Source organism: Haliotis rubra, unplaced genomic scaffold, assembly GCF_003918875.1.
Source record: "Haliotis rubra isolate DU_JTF1 unplaced genomic scaffold, ASM391887v1 Scf172, whole genome shotgun sequence".
Classification (NCBI taxonomy): domain Eukaryota; kingdom Metazoa; phylum Mollusca; class Gastropoda; order Lepetellida; family Haliotidae; genus Haliotis; species Haliotis rubra.
The window spans coordinates 94953-111100 of record NW_025765692.1 but is presented as its reverse complement, the minus strand read 5'-3'; the positions used below and the strand labels follow the sequence as shown (position 1 = coordinate 111100).

The 16148-nt window shown below is 41.2% G+C and overlaps 1 protein-coding gene across 2 annotated transcripts; it reads left to right on the top strand.

The window, feature by feature from the left end:
- Positions 1–1547: 1547 nt before the first annotated feature.
- Positions 1548–10857, top strand: LOC124272711 (folate receptor gamma-like). Of its 2 annotated transcripts, none has more exons than XM_046707895.1 (5): positions 1548–1671; positions 6406–6568; positions 7489–7674; positions 7955–8090; positions 8869–10857. In XM_046707895.1, exons 2-5 carry the CDS (start codon positions 6413–6415, stop codon positions 9153–9155), a joined length of 765 nt encoding a protein of 254 aa, XP_046563851.1. In that variant the 5' UTR covers positions 1548–1671; positions 6406–6412; the 3' UTR covers positions 9156–10857. The 2 variants fall into 2 exon arrangements, with proteins under 2 accessions (XP_046563851.1, XP_046563852.1); XM_046707896.1 differs by lacking the exon at positions 1548–1671 and adding an exon at positions 1788–1889.
- Positions 10858–16148: the final 5291 nt, after the last annotated feature.

The window sequence follows — 16148 nt, the reverse complement described above, 5'->3', positions numbered from 1 at the left end:
TAGCGACCCTCGACGGACGAGTCCCAGATTTAAAATACATATAGGACAACATGGAGTCAGTGAGTGTGGTTTTACGCCGCTTTTAGCAATATTCTAGCAATATCACGGCGGGGGACACCAGAAATGGGCTTCACACATGTACCCATGTGGGGAATCGAACCCGGGTCTTCGGCGTGACGAGCGAACGCTTTAACCATTAGGCTACCCCACCGCCCAAGGGCAACATGGAACGGCAATACGATTAGGTGACTGTTACAGGGTCAACTGACGCCCGAACGCAGTTACGACATTATAATTGTATTCTAATTCATTTACCGATATCACGAATTCGAGTTATGGATTGAAGAAAGGGTGGTGGGTGAGTATGAATGTAAGAGTGAGTGAGTGACTATGGATTTAAGTCGCTTTTAGCAATATTCCAGCAATATCATGGCGGGGGTACACCAGAAATGGGCTTCACACATTGTACCCATGCTGGGAATCGAACCCGGGTCTTCGGGATAAGAGCCACTAGCAAGTAGCTTATAACTATTTACTGTTTCATGGAGAAAGCGTTTCTTATGAACCAAATAGTTAAATTTTGATATCATAAATTACATAAGACATATACGTTTGGAAGTTATGGTATTTAAAATAACTCCAGTAATTTTGAAAAATCGAATTTGCGTCATCGCAGTCATTTTTATATAAATAATTTGATTTAAGAAGTGATAAAACTGCATTGAATTAATCTATTTCTGAAAATCGAATTTGTGAAACCGAAAATTTATTTACTGACAATATATAGAAGCAAATAAATAGAAAAACAGCGCCTCACATGTGCAAACCTACGGATGCAACTAGTACAATGCATTTCTCAATACTTGTTTGAACATATTTTATTCAGTGTTGAAATGGATTGGGCACAAGTTATGTAACCAATTACCGCCCGCTCCCATCAGAAACATGAACAATAATGAACAATAATGATTGGACGTAATGGATGGACATAATAAAATTGAGACATATTATTGATTAATTGAAGCGCTTACTTCGTACAATGTATTTATGCACATGTCTTAAGATTGTTTCATTGATAGTATTTGGCAGAGCAGGGTTGCCGTAAAGAATGGTATCAATGTCTAACTGAACTTTTGATAGTTCTCAATACATACCCATATATATATGATGAGAGGCCTTTTTGTATATTATTATTATGCTGTGCCCATAAAAAAGTGCGAATGAATAATGAGATGAAACGTGGTTTCAAAGTGTGAAAAGGCAGGATGTGAAATGGAGAATTATTCGTGTAGTTTCCAGATTGAGGATGGTGGTGATTGTCTCTGCGTGGAGGGAATGTGCGTCAAGGCAATACATGTACGTGTGACATATGGACTTTAAATCGATTCCAGCCATTTCAGCAAAATCAGTTTAATTAGCTGTCAATTAATATTGGTGGGATGCGCCAGTCTGACATTTATTGTTGAATCAAGTTAGTTTTATGGAAAATAGTTCCAACATATGTGACACACTCTAGCTGGTAATTATACTCAGGAATATACGTTACGTACCCGACTGGCACAGTCATCCCGTCGCCAATGATGGCCGTCAACATCCAGCATAAAGGCCCCTACATATACTGCACTCTGGTGCAACTGTGCTGTTTTGTGGGAATTACTTATATATTCAGAGGTGGTGTATGTGATTAAATGTTTGTTTAGTGTTTGTACATCTATTTTTAAGAACCTTCGTGCTGAAGCGGTGAAATGTTCCGCAACCCATTCCTTATTTTTGATCATTTACTTTCACACATGGCAGCTGTGTGGGACACGGTGAGAGCGCTCTTCGGTGTTTGTTAGATTTTAGTGCTTATCGAGCTGGCAGTTCAACCTGCTGTTGGAATCTGTAATGTAAGTAATTTTCGAGACTAAGACATCATCTGTTATTTATCTGTGTAATATAAATTTAGCGTTGCATCATTCATATATTTCGTATCCCGAGCGGTAATGTTACTATGAAAGTTTGACTCAGTTCTTTAACGAAAACTGATCGTACCGACTGTAAACTTAAATGAGTTTTTATAAAGCATATACTCCAAATGTCATCAAGGTTAGTTTATTCCCACACCAGTTCCATTAAGTCATTTGCAACTGTAGTATTGGATGTGTTATTAGATCTTTTCATTTGAGCCAAGATCATTGACAATATGCAGGAATGTTTCTTTGTATGAATCTTCTACAGACTCTCAAACTATTAAGTCATAAAGTATTTGAAAGGTATTTATAAGTTTTACACATTAAGGGGAAATTTATCAATGTCAGCTTCTGTAATATGGGGACCATGACATTTCAGAGTATATTCTTACTCCTTCATAGGTGAATGAATGAATGCTATGAAGCAGATAGTTCTATATATATGTGCATGTGAAAACAACAAAAGTAATATGGTAACATATATTGCCACTTTTTAAATGAAAATTTGTTATAGCTTTTTTTTTGCTTTTGTGATGGTTCCTACCATTTTGATTTGATTCTATGTGATACATCTGTTTATTTGACAAGCCAAGTTGCTAGTACTTTCTCCAATATATACTCAGCAGCAAAAAAAACGCCAGTATGAATTCAAAATTAGATAGGCACTGTAATCCAGAGGCCCAGATAAGCTGCGTATCTGGGTAAAATACCCCTAGAAAATTTCCAATTACGCATTGAAAAATAATTGTTGCATACCAATTACGCATTTAAAATGTTAGATAGCAAAAAGTTTAAAACAAATGTGTTCGGAATATATTTATAAATATCGCTTGCGTAATGAAAAAGACATCGATTGCTATCAAGTTGTACTGTCAGTACAGGACGGGTGATTTTTTATGAAATCATTTCCATTATATTTAAGTTGGTTTTGATTAGGTATGACATAAGGCAGAACATACCTGCTTAGTAAACATACTCAATGACATTATACTTAGGTGAGTAAAATCACTGAAATACCCACATATTTGAAAGCTGTGGGTAACAGAAAATGAAATACCCACTCAACATTCATAATACCCACTCCCAAAAAATACAATGGGTACAGTACCCACATGAGCTAAATCTTATCTGGAGCTCTGGTAATCAAATCATTACAGAAATGGACATAATAAGCCGATCAAAAACATTGTTTGTGTACAATACCTTGACACATCAATGAATAACTCAGCACAATTTCAAGACATTACGTGAACGTTTGCAGTCCATTCAGACCCTTGACTTCAGTGTCTAGTGTGACCACCACAAGCGGCAATAACTGCAGCACAGTGTCTATGTATGGAGTGCACCAATCGATTGATGAAGGCCATAGGCACCTTGAACCACACTCTGAGAAACGCCTGGCGCAATAAATCGGCTGTGTTCGGACTTGGTATGACATTATTCAGTCTCCTCTGAATTTCATCCCAAAGATGTTCAATTGGGTTTAAATCAGGACTAAGGCTGACTGACTGACTGAGTTTGGTTTTACGCCGCTTTTAGCAATATTCCAGCAACATCACGGCGGGGGACACCAGAAATGGGCCAGGACTAAGGGCTGGCCACTGCATAATGTTGACACCGTTGTGCTGTAGGAAGTCCCGTGTAGCTCTGGCAGTATGGGCCCGGTCGTTATCATGCTGGAAATTGTTGTTCCAGTGACGTGTGAAATGTGGTATGACGTGGGGTCAGAGAACTTGGTCGATATAGCGCATCACTGGGATGCCACCTCCTCTCCCTGGACCAAGGTTCTGGAACACCACTGGACCCACTCTCTGGTTGAGGCCTATTCCAGCCCATACCATGATGCTTGCACCTCCCCATGAGTCTCTTTCCATAACACAATGGTCTGAGTAACGCTGGCCACGTCGTCGCCATATTCTTGTACTGCCATCTGCAGTTGATATGCAGTACCGACTCTCATCTGTGAACAGAACAGTTTTCCATTGCCTGTATCGCCAGTTTTGGTGTTGTAGGGCAAACTGTAGACATTCATGCTGATGACGAGGGGTGAGGATACGTCCACAGTAAGGTCTAAGGCAATGGAGGTTCCCGCTGTTAAGACGTTGGCGTACTGTATCAGTACTGATTGGTCTTACGTGTGTTCCCACTGTCTGGCGTGCTGTTTCGGATGCCTGCATGAAGGGATTCTGTACATGCATGCTGTCGCACAACATGGCGGTCTTGTCGTGTTGTGGTCACCCTTGGTCTGACAGTTCGGGGGCGATCATTTAGGGTGTGGGTGGCCCGGAAACGTTGCTGCAGCCTGTAGATGGTCCGAACGTGATTGGCAATGGCTTGTGCAGTGTGGCCAGCTTCAAGTCTTCCTAGCGCCTGGTTCCTCTGAGCTGTCATGAGTCGCGGCATCCTGCTGACATTGTAATGTGAATGTTTCAACCAGGTTAGGGGGTACATTTTATAGGGCTGGGCCCCTATTCTCGAAAGTGTCCCAGCTAAGACAAATCCTAAGTAGTTAAGACAGAAGTTAGGACATCCTACCGTTATGATAAGACCCATTCTCGAAATGATCCTATCCCTGTCCTAACTTGTGCTGCCTGAAGGGGTTGTTGTCAGCACAGGTACTACAGACATGTACCCCAGGTACAACAGACATGTACCCCAGACATGTACCCCAGGTATGTTTCTGTATACAGACATGTACCCCAGGTATGTTTCTGTATACAGACTTGTACCCCAGGTATGTTTCTGTATACAGATATGTACCCCAGGTATGTTTCTGTATACAGACTTGTACCCCAGGTATGTTTCTGTATACAGACATGTACCCTAGGTATGTTTCTGTATACAGACTTGTACAGGTACTACCCAGGTATGTTTCTGTATGACATGTACAGACATGTACCCCAGGTATGTTTCTGTATACAGACTTGTACCCCAGGTATGTTTCTGTATACAGACATGTACCCCAGGTATGTTTCTGTATACAGATATGTACCCCAGGATACTGTACAGGTATGTTTCTGTATGACAGTTTAGGTATACAGGTACCCCAGGTATGTTTCTGTATATAGACAGACTTACATGTACCCTAGGTATGTTTCTGTATACAGACTATGTACCACAGGTATGTTTCTGTATACAGATATGTACCCAGGTATGTTTCTGTATACAGAGTATGTTTCTGTATACAGACTTGTACCCCAGGTATGTTTCTGTATACAGATATGTACCCTAGGTATGTTTCTGTATACAGACTTGTACCCCAGGTATGTTTCTGTATGTTTCCCTACAGGTATGTTTCTGTATATGTACCCCAGGTATGTTTCTGTATACAGACTTGTACCCCAGGTATGTTTCTGTATACAGATATGTACCCCAGAGATGTTTCTGTATACAGATATGTACCCCAGGTATGTTTCTGTATACAGACTTGTACCCCAGGTATGTTTCTGTATACAGACTTGTACCCCAGAGATGTTTCTGTATACAGATATGTACCCCAGGTATGTTTCTGTATACAGACATGTACCCCAGGTATGTTTCTGTATACAGATATGTACCCCAGGTATGTTTCTGTATACAGATATGTACCCCAGGTATGTTTCTGTATACAGATATGTACCCCAGTTTCTGTATACAGATATGTTTCTGTATACAGATATGTACCCCAGGTATGTTTCTGTATACAGACATGTACCCCAGGTATGTTTCTGTATACAGATATGTACCCCAGGTATGTTTCTGTATACAGATGTGTACACTATACAAAGTCAAAATACAGAAACCCATCCAGGATTTGAACCCACACCCTCAGAGTGAGGCACCTGGTCACCAGCACACAAAGTCAGTGATCCTACCCACTCAGCCACCACGGCTTCCACAAAAATGGCGTTCGCCCATTAACACCTTGGACAGCAGTATTCTTGTTTATGATGGAATCTTTAAAAAATCTTGTCAGGACCAGACAATTTAGTGTCATCATGAACATCAACTTATGGAATGCAATGGACTCACTCACTCACTCGACCCATGACGATTTGGGTTAGAATTGGTCTTTGGTAACTCATGTTTGTCGTAGGAGGCGTAGGGGTCAGACTGACTGACTTGGTTGACACATGTCATCGTATCCCAATTGCGTAGATTGATGCTCTTACTGTTTATCACTGGATTGTCTGGTCCAGACTTGATTATTTACAGACTGCCGCCATAGAGCTGTAATATTGCTCTCACTCACTCACTCACTCACTCTCTCACTTATAGAGTTACTGAGATCTCTTAATATAGGAACAAACCTGATTCAATGAAATTTGGTTTGTCCGCCTGAGATTTCATAATTTATATATCGCCATGATGCAGCTGGAATCTTGTTGACTGCAGCAGCTCAGGCAAACAAGCTGCAGCAGAGTTGTGAGTTGTCAGAACCACAACATCCCTCATGTCGCATGCTTTGTTTCAGAGGGAAGATGAATCCATTATTGCTTGTGCCGATTTTTGTGCAAGTAGTATTCTCAGCTAACCGACTTGCCTATCTCTCGACCGTCCACGACTACCTCAACATCTGCCTCGATGGCAGACATCACAAGTCAGAACCGGGACCAGAGGATGCCATGTTCCAACAGGTCGGCAAACATTTTATTATACAGAACCATCTGTGTATGTACTGCCATGAGAGTTGTGTTGTCTAGCTATGTGTAGCATAATGACACTGCTATTGTTGAACAACTGACTAAATAAAGTATAATTGTTGTATTACCCACTAATTATAAAGAGGTATAATTGTTGTTTATCATCCAAAACTGTGTTCCGCAAGGAGATATTGCTTGTGTGAGATCATACGATATCTCCTGGGAGATATCATTTTGACAGTAGATTTTGTTCAATGCCCTGACAATGCTATGACATCATGAACTTGATGACGTCACAATGTTACGACATCACTGCACTGGAAGTCTAGTGGTAGTATGGTATTCAGAGATGTACATTTTCCATTGAAAACTAACGAACAGTGATTTTTGATGATAAATACAATCTCACCCTCGTGTCTACTAATATCAGTTATATCAACACCCGTTGATAAAAGTAAAAATATCCTCGGCAAGCCTCGGATATTTGTAACTTTATCAACTCGTGTAGATATAATTGATATCAGTAGACACTTGGGTGAGATTCTCTATATAACTAATAAAGAGGTATAATTGTTGTATAACCCACTAAAGAGGTATAATTGTTGTATAACCCACTAAAGAGGTATAATTGTTGTATAACACACAAAGTAAGGTATAATTGATGTATAACTATATTAATATCATGTAATTCTTGTGTAAGGCATGGAATATATTATAATTACATAGTGCACAAAATCATATATAATTGTTGGATAATACGATGCAGTTGTCAGATATTGTGTAATTGTTTGATAATGCACAAATTATGGTGTAATTGTTTGATAATGCTCTAATTATGGTGCAATTGTTGGATAATGCACAAAGTACCAGTAACTTGTTTTATCGACACTAGTCAATGTGTTATTGTCCTACAGTGCACTCCATGGAAGAAAAGGTCCTGTTGTACAAGTGAGGTCAGCAAAGATCTGCACCTCTCTGAGAACTGGCTCAACTTTGATTGGAACCACTGCGGCTGGTTGTCGCCACAGTGTCGGCGCCATTTCCTGCAGGATCTTTGTTTCTACGAGTGCTCACCCAATGTTGGGCCTTGGCTAGTTTTGGTATGGTATATTAGGTTTCCCATTTTGTTCATTCAACTTGTCTCTAGTCTTTTTCAGAATGTACTGTATGTTTGGAGTGTATGTTAAGAGGAAAAAGATATATAGTTCCTTATAAATCTGTACATATCATGTGTTTTAGAAGTGAATCGATTAAATAAATGTATGGTTTTAGCCAAGTGTGTTTGCTGCTCCGTTTTGCTTTAGGACACAGAAACCTGTTTCAGTCTACAAAGACAAACGTGTCATTTGTTTCTCTCTGACCTTGGTTCGGTGTTTGTAGGATAACAAGAAGATCCGCAACGAGAGGTTCATGCATGTGCCGATGTGCAGGAGCGAGTGTGATGCATGGTGGGAAGACTGCAAAAATGAAACAACATGTCTCAAAAACTGGAGCAAAGGATTCAACTGGACTACAGGTGATTTCTTTTCTTGCTTTTGAACACCAATTTCTACAGTATTTTCCAGCAAATAGACAGTGGTTTGTAAATAACTGAGTCTGGACTAGACAATTCATTATTGAGATTAGAAGAGTATGGGTTCCTGGATGCCAATTCCAACCCAGATCTTTGTGGGAACTTCAGGTAATAGTATTATGTCATGATGGTGCTGGTTATGGTGCCAGTTCATGCACATGGTCAGACATGAGAATTTTCCTCGGCAAAAAGACCCCCGGCTAAATTGTGTTTTTTGTGCTTTGCTGTTCTCATGTCTGCATGGTGTATGCAGATACCGGTCAATGCATAGAGCCCAGGTCACAAATCAGGTGAAGTTAGGCAGTTGGTCACGGAGAGTCTTTGGATAGGGGACCATGTTTGGCAGCTTGACTCTTTGGAGTCCCTAAGACCTCATTCCAGCCCCACAACGAAGCACATGTGACACATGTGGTTTCACCTCAGGCAACTTAGTTTGTACAAAATTGTTTCTGTTCACCCAGCAGTGAATGGGTACCCGGTGGGATAAAATGGTCGTATGACTGTTAACCTTCTGGCGCCTCACAGACAGCTTGGATTCACTGTGTAAAGATATCTGCGCTTTGTGCATAATTTGTCTGCGCTTTGTGCATAATTTGTCTGTGCTTGGTGCCACTGAGCATCTTTGAGGTGGACATTCGGTGCTCTACAGATGCATCTTATGTATATCTGTACCCCCACCTGTAATTAATGGAATCATCATACTACCTTTGTCATCCCGCAGGGGTCAACACATGTCCGGAAGGGAAGCCCTGCCGACCGTTCCATGAGATCTATCGTGACTCGACGACGTTCTGCGAGGGATTGTGGGGAGAGTCATGGAAGGTAATGGAGAAGGGGCAGCCGTGTATGTACCTTTGGTTCAGCGAGGAGGGGGACAACCCCAACGACGCCATAGCCAAGAAACAGGCAGAAAAGCTGCTGGGCATCAATGGAGCATCGCAACAAGATACTTTCGTGTTACTCACACTGCTGTGTAGTCTGTGTTCATGGTTATTTCTAAGCTGCTAAACTTGGGGTGGTTTGTAATTTTTTTAAATAATGTTTGAGATAAGGATATTATTAAGCATCAAATATACACTATATTACTCAATGATTGATAAGGGTGCTGACATATTTCATACATTGCATGCTTAAACATATAATTATCCAGGAGATATAGGTGGTGACTAAAATGTGAGGTGACTAAAATGTGAGGTGACTCAAATACTGTTCAATGCAGCAATAAGGCCAAAAAAATATATGTGCAATCCATTTTAGCCCTACATACACTGAAAAACATGAAAATATCATACTCGATTTGGATGAAAATGATGAGTTGAAATGCACTCCAGTCATGATACTGACTTGATTTAAAAAAGATTTAGGGCCGGGGGGGTTATAGGGTCGATCGGGTTACCGGAAACAAACATATTTTTGGGGGGGGGGCCTTAACAGTGCTAATAACTGTACCATTACTGCATCTGAAATACAAAAAACACACAATTTCTTCCCCAATTCATACAAATAATCAGACAATTACTTAAAACAACACAAGCTACATTTTCAGAGACACCAGAGTGTTGTCTTTACATGATTTGCGAGTTAAAATTTGTCTTCAGCAACCCATGCATGTCGTAAGAGGCAATGCTGGTCGGGTGGTCAGGCTCAGCGATTTGGTTGACACCTGTCATGGTATCCTGATTGTGTAGATCGATGCAAGTGCTGTTGATTGTCTGGTCCAGACTCAATTATTTACAGATCACCACCATATAGCTGGAATATTGCAGAGTGCGGCGTTAAACAACAAACAAACTTGATGACATGAATCGTCCATATGTGACTGATGTGACCGAAATATGTCAGCCAAGTCAGCGACCCTGACCACCTGATCCTGTTAGTCGCCTCTTACGACAAGCATGGGTTGCTGAAGACCTGTTGTAACCTGGATCTTCACAAGTCTCATCAAGCTGTAGTGCCAGAATAAAGGGTTCGGTTTTGCCAAGTCACTTACTATAATTATCAAGTTAGGATATTATGAATATCCGTACTGAATGTGGCCAGTATGAGTAGTATCGTGTTCAGATACTAGGTCATTCTCAAAATATTGTCAAAAAACTTCAATTTGGAATTAATGTCCAAATTGGCCATGTGAGACCAACAAAGTGGTGCTTAAAGAATTTGAATCAAACTTTCTAGAATTGCCTATTGGCTTGGCCCTGGACATATCCGGGATCTGTATTTGTTTCCTGACATTAGTCTGTAATCTGTAACTTATGAAGTGAGACAATTACATCAAATGGTGTGATGTTTTACATCTTCCGCTGGTTAAAAACATCAAATTCACCTGCCATAATTTGTGAGAGACGATTCCGGTGTATAAGACATTGGTGATGTTTGACATTTGTCAGCTATTGGATTTTTCCATGTCATTATGAAAATATGTATTTTAATGTGTCCATCCTCTTGGAGCAAGTCCCAGCAGCACAGGGAACAGCGAGTTACATGCTTATGTACAGATCAATATTACTCGCCTGCTAAATCATTTGATTTGTCTTGTGGAAAAAATGTGTATTGATTTGTTCTCAACTTTGTGCCTTTAAAATGCAGATTTTGTGTGAATGTAGTGTTTAACCTTGCATCTTTCAGAAGGCTTGTGTGTGTGTGTGTGTGTGTGTGTGTGAGAGAGAGACAGAGAGAGAGAGAAAGAAAGAGACAGAGAGAGAGAGAGAGAGAATCTCATAATTCAAAGTTATGTTTACAATTGATACCAGTCACTCGTATCAATTCTGTATAAATGATTTGGACATTTGACACACCCAGAAGTAGCCAGTCTTGCACGTGTTGTATATTTTTAGATGTGTGGTCATTTGTTATGGTATGTTGTTGCCCGTCAAGTCACATGACAATTTTCAATTCATTATTGAAATATGCAAATTGTATTTATACTGCATAGATTTAGGTCTACTTGTTGATTAGGAATGTGAAAACAATAGGAACATATTTTTGGGTGATCATTTAGTTTTTGAATATTTGTGGCATCTTTTCATGTGTTTCCTGGTAACGTGTGATGATCATCATTCTGTATAATGTCTTTGGAAGAAGACTGATCTCTCGTAGGTCATGCTTGTGAAAGATGATTAAAACTGGCGGTCAGGGTTTGTGTGTGGACTGTGTTATCGATGACAGAGATATTGACCTGTGCACAAATATTACTGCAAAGAAACTTAAACCAGCTCTGATAACATTGTGAGTCTGACAAAACCAGGTCCATAATTCTAGAAATCTCTGCCAGGAGAAGAATTGTACCATTCCGAGTATATCATGAGTGTGTGTGTTTGTGAATCACTATCAGATAGTGATGATATCATGTGTTCTCCTGAAAACAACACAGGCTCCCTGATGTGCTTCCCCTTGGGCTTTCGTTAATAATGATGGAAGTGGCATTAAGTCAGCTCTCTGTGTGTTTAGTTAGTAATTACCAGTAATGTATGCTTGAGGTTTATTATGTATATTTTTTGGAATGTGTGTGGCTGTGTGCATGCAGTGTGGATGGGCCAGGAAGTGTCCATTGTTGGGGATAGTTGGTGTGGATCACCTCTGCAGCCTCTTGCTTGTAATGCTTTTACTGTTAGCTTTCCTTCGCTGTAGTATGTCTGGTGGTGTAAAGATATGACTGTACAAGGCTATGATACTACACACCTGTACTGCAATACATACAATTCATTACATTACAAGATATATCGATGTAAAGACATGTGAATGATAAGAGAAATTGTTCAAGAACCAGTGTAAGCAGATTCTCTAGTATATCCTGGTTGGCTATAAATAGCAGAATCTGAACACTGCACCCCCAGCTAATGTTTCTCCCTCCAATATCCCATCCTTGTTGGGGGGTGAGGTGCAGTAGCCCAGTGGATAAAGCATTCACTCATGCCAAAACCCAGGTTCAATTCCCCACATGGGTACAATGTGTGAAGCCCATTTGTAGTGTCCCCCGCCATGGTATTGCTGGAATATTGCTAAAAGTGGCATGAAACTAAACTCACTCACTTCCCATCCTCATTATCTGAAGTTTGAAAACAATGATTCAGAGTTGTGAATCCTGCACAAAGGGAGAGAATATAAAGTACTGTATCTTGGTACATATCACATCACACCCCTGTTATCGGGATATGTATTGTATCCTGGCCTCACTGTATCATCACACTCCTAGTGCCATCACTTCCATGTTATTTCATTTGTCTCATGTAGTCAGGAGGGAGTTTACACTGACATCATCATGGTGAGTTTCCTGGACATGACATGGCCTCAAACTGTCTTAAAGCTGTCTCTGTCTGGATGGTTGCCATAGTGATACTGATGAAGGTGACCTTAATACTCAACAAAGATTGCAACTAACAACTCGGTAACAACTTGCAACCACGGTAACAACTTGGGTGGATGCTGGACATGCTAGATACAAAGATTGCAACAAAACTCGGTGGATGCTGGACATGCATACAAAGCTACGGTAACAACTTCGGTGGATGCTGGACATGCTAGATACAAAGATGCAACCACGGTACATGATACAAAGATTGCAACTACGGTACATGCTGGACATGCTAGATACAAAGGTCCTGCTTCTAGTTCTCTGTTTCAATGTAATGGACCATGCTAGATGTACAAAACACCTCTTTCATTGTGCAGAGTCAAAGGTCCTGCTTCTATCCCTTAGGCCCACCAGGATTCTGGCCCACCAGGATTCTGTGAGGTATTCATGTTGCCGTGGGATGAACATTTGTGTCAGCATTCCACCTGTTCTTGTGACTATGAGTGGTAGATGCCTAGAAGCTAGTTACTTGTTGCTTTCCTCTCACATTGATGGGGATTGCTTGGTAGGTGCCACAGTGGCCTTGATCATTGTCACAGTGCCCTTGATCATTGTCACAATGGCCTTGATCATTGTCACAGTGGGCTTGATCATTCTCACAGTGGGCTTGATCATTGTCACAGTGGCCTTGATCATTGTCACAATGCCCTTGATCATTGTCACAGTGGGCTTGATCATTGTCACAGTGGCCTTGATCATTGTCACAATGCCCTTGATCATTGTCACAGTGGGCTTGATCATTCTCACAGTGGCCTTGATCATTGTCACAGTGGGCTTGATCATTCTCACAGTGGCCTTGATCATTGTCACAGTGGGCTTGATCATTCTCACAGTGGCCTTGATCATTGTCACAGTGGGCTTGATCATTCTCACAGTGGCCTTGATCATTCTCACAGTATTGAACACTGTATAATCTTGTCCTTTCACAGCAGGAATACTCACAAGTGTGGAATTAAACATGCATATACCTCAATATTGAGATCACTGCTTTCAAGCAACATGCTTTGTTCTTATATATCAAGTATGCTTGGTGCAGAGATTAGCCCTCAATACTCTCATAGTTCTAGTGCCAGTAGGGGCGGTGGGGTAGCCTTGTGGTTTAAAGCGTTCACTCGTCACGTCGAAGACCCAGGTTTGATTCCCCACATGGGTACAATGTGTGAAGCCCATTTCTGGTGTCCCCCGCCGCGATATTGCTGCAATATTGCTAAAAGGCAGCGTTAAACTCACTCACTCACTCACTCTAGTGCTTGCAACTCGGTGTCTTCAATTTGTTTACTGTATCCATATCCTTATATCATGTTATGTTTTGTTCTGTCATCCTCTTCTTAGTGCCATGACTCCAGCCTACTGTTCTGTTACACCTTGTTTTAGTGTATCTCAGCAGATATAGGCAGTGCTTGGTAGTCGCATCAAAAGCTTCAAGTTACTATTTTGTTTACAAGATATTTTATGGTCTTGCTGAATAAACATTTATTCACTGCTGGTTGGTGTTCGTCGTGATGTAAATATGAGTATCTATATTTTCTAAAGAGAGAAACACTGTGTTGATATCGGAGGGAATAATTTTCTAATGTCAATCTTTAGGTGCCATTTGATGATTCAAGATTTAAATTCTGCTCCTTAACTCAACTATATGTTTCCAAACTGAATGGTATTGTATCAAACTCGTGGTTATGTAGCCGAAGTCCATTTCCGAACTGTACCAAACCAGGGGAATAGATCGTTTCGAGATGACCCTTGTCAAATGCTACTGTCATGTTGATAGGGTTATTGCCGGGTGCAACGTTAAACAAGAAGGGCAAGCTGAGGTCAAGGTTGTCCATTAAGTATTTATTCAATAGTCACATATAGGCCACGTACAAAAATAGCACACATCTCTCTTCGTTATAAAAATGTACGTTACTATGGAAACACGATCACAATATTGGTGAGAAAATAGAAAGCAATATAAAGAACGTCAGCCTAGAACGTACCAGACGTCATATTAGGGAACACCAGTCTAGGACGTAACAGAGACACCATTCTACGACACCAGACACCTGTTCAGGACACACCTGACTCCGGCCTAGAAAACACCAGACAAGTCCAGTAGACACCAGTCCAAGACGTGCCAGACACAAGCCTGGGACACACTCACATATAGGCCATCTACAAAAATAGCATACGTCTCTCCGTTATAAAAATGTACGTTAGAAGAAAAACACCTTCACGAGATCAGTGTGAAAAATACATAGTAAGCTGGATAGACAAACGTCAGCCTAAGACACACCAGTCAAGGATGAAACAGACTTCAATCTGGGGAACACCAGTCTAGGATGAAACAGACTTCAATCTGGGGAACACCAGTCTAGGATGAAACAGACTTCAATCTGGGGAACACCAGTCTAGGATGAAACAGACTTCAATCTGGGGAACACCAGTCTAGGATGAAACAGACTTTAATCTGGGGAACACCAGTCTAGGATGAAACAGACTTCAATCTGGGGAACACCAGTCTAGGATGAAACAGACTTCAATCTGGGGAACACCAGTCTAGGATGAAACAGACTTCAATCTGAAACAGGAATCACACCAGTCTAGGATGAAACACCTTCAATCTGGGGAACACCAGTCTAGGATGAAACAGACTTCAATCTGGGGAACACCAGTCTAGGATGAAACAGGCTTCAATCTGGGGAACACCAGTCTAGGATGAAACAGACTTCAATCTGGGGAACACCAGTCTAGGATGAAACAGGCTTCAATCTGGGGAACACCAGTCTAGGATGTTACAGGCATATAATATATAGGTTCTGGACATCGATCTGGGACACACCAGTCAAGGATGAAACAAGCTTCAATCTGGGGAACACCAGTCTAGGATGAAACAGACTTCAATCTGGGGAACACCAGTCTAGGATGTAACAGGCTTCAATCTGGGGAACACCAGTCTATATACTAATCTGTAGGTTCTGGGGACATCGATCTGGGAACACACCAGTCAAGGATGAAACAAGCTTCAATCTGGGGAACACCAGTCTAGGATGAAACAGACTTCAATCTGGGGAACACCAGTCTAGGATGAAACAGACTTCAATCTGGGGAACACCAGTCTAGGATGAAACAGACTTCAATCTGGGGAACACCAGTCTAGGATGTAACAGGCATATATATATATGTAGGTTCTGGACATCGATCTGGGACACACCAGTCAAGGATGAAACACGCTTCAATCTGGGGAACACCAGTCAAGGATGAAACAGGCTTCAATCTGGGGAACACCAGTCTAGGATGAAACAGACTTCAATCTGGGGAACACCAGTCTAGGATGAAACAGACTTCAATCTGGGGAACACCAGTCTAGGATGTAACAGGCATATATATATAGATGTAGGTTCTGGACATCGATCTGGGACACACCAGTCTAGGATGAAACAGGCTTCAATCTGGGGAACACCAGTCTAGGATGAAACAGACTTCAATCTGGGGAACACCAGTCTAGGATGAAACAGACTTCAATCTGGGGAACACCAGTCTAGGATGAAACAGACTTCAATCTGGGGAACACCAGTCTAGGATGTAACACAATCTGATACCAGTCTAGGATGAAACACACTCTGGACATCGATCTGGGACACACCAGTCAAGGATGAAACAAGCTTCAATCT

Excerpts from the sequence above, each read along its gene's own strand:
- LOC124272711 (XM_046707895.1), top strand. The coding sequence starts at position 6,413 with ATGAATCCATTATTGCTTGTGCCGATTTTTGTGCAAGTAGTATTCTCA. Across the intron at positions 7,675-7,954 it reads TTGGGCCTTGGCTAGTTTTG|GATAACAAGAAGATCCGCAA; the intron begins GTATGGTATATT and ends CGGTGTTTGTAG. Across the intron at positions 8,091-8,868 it reads AGGATTCAACTGGACTACAG|GGGTCAACACATGTCCGGAA; the intron begins GTGATTTCTTTT and ends GTCATCCCGCAG.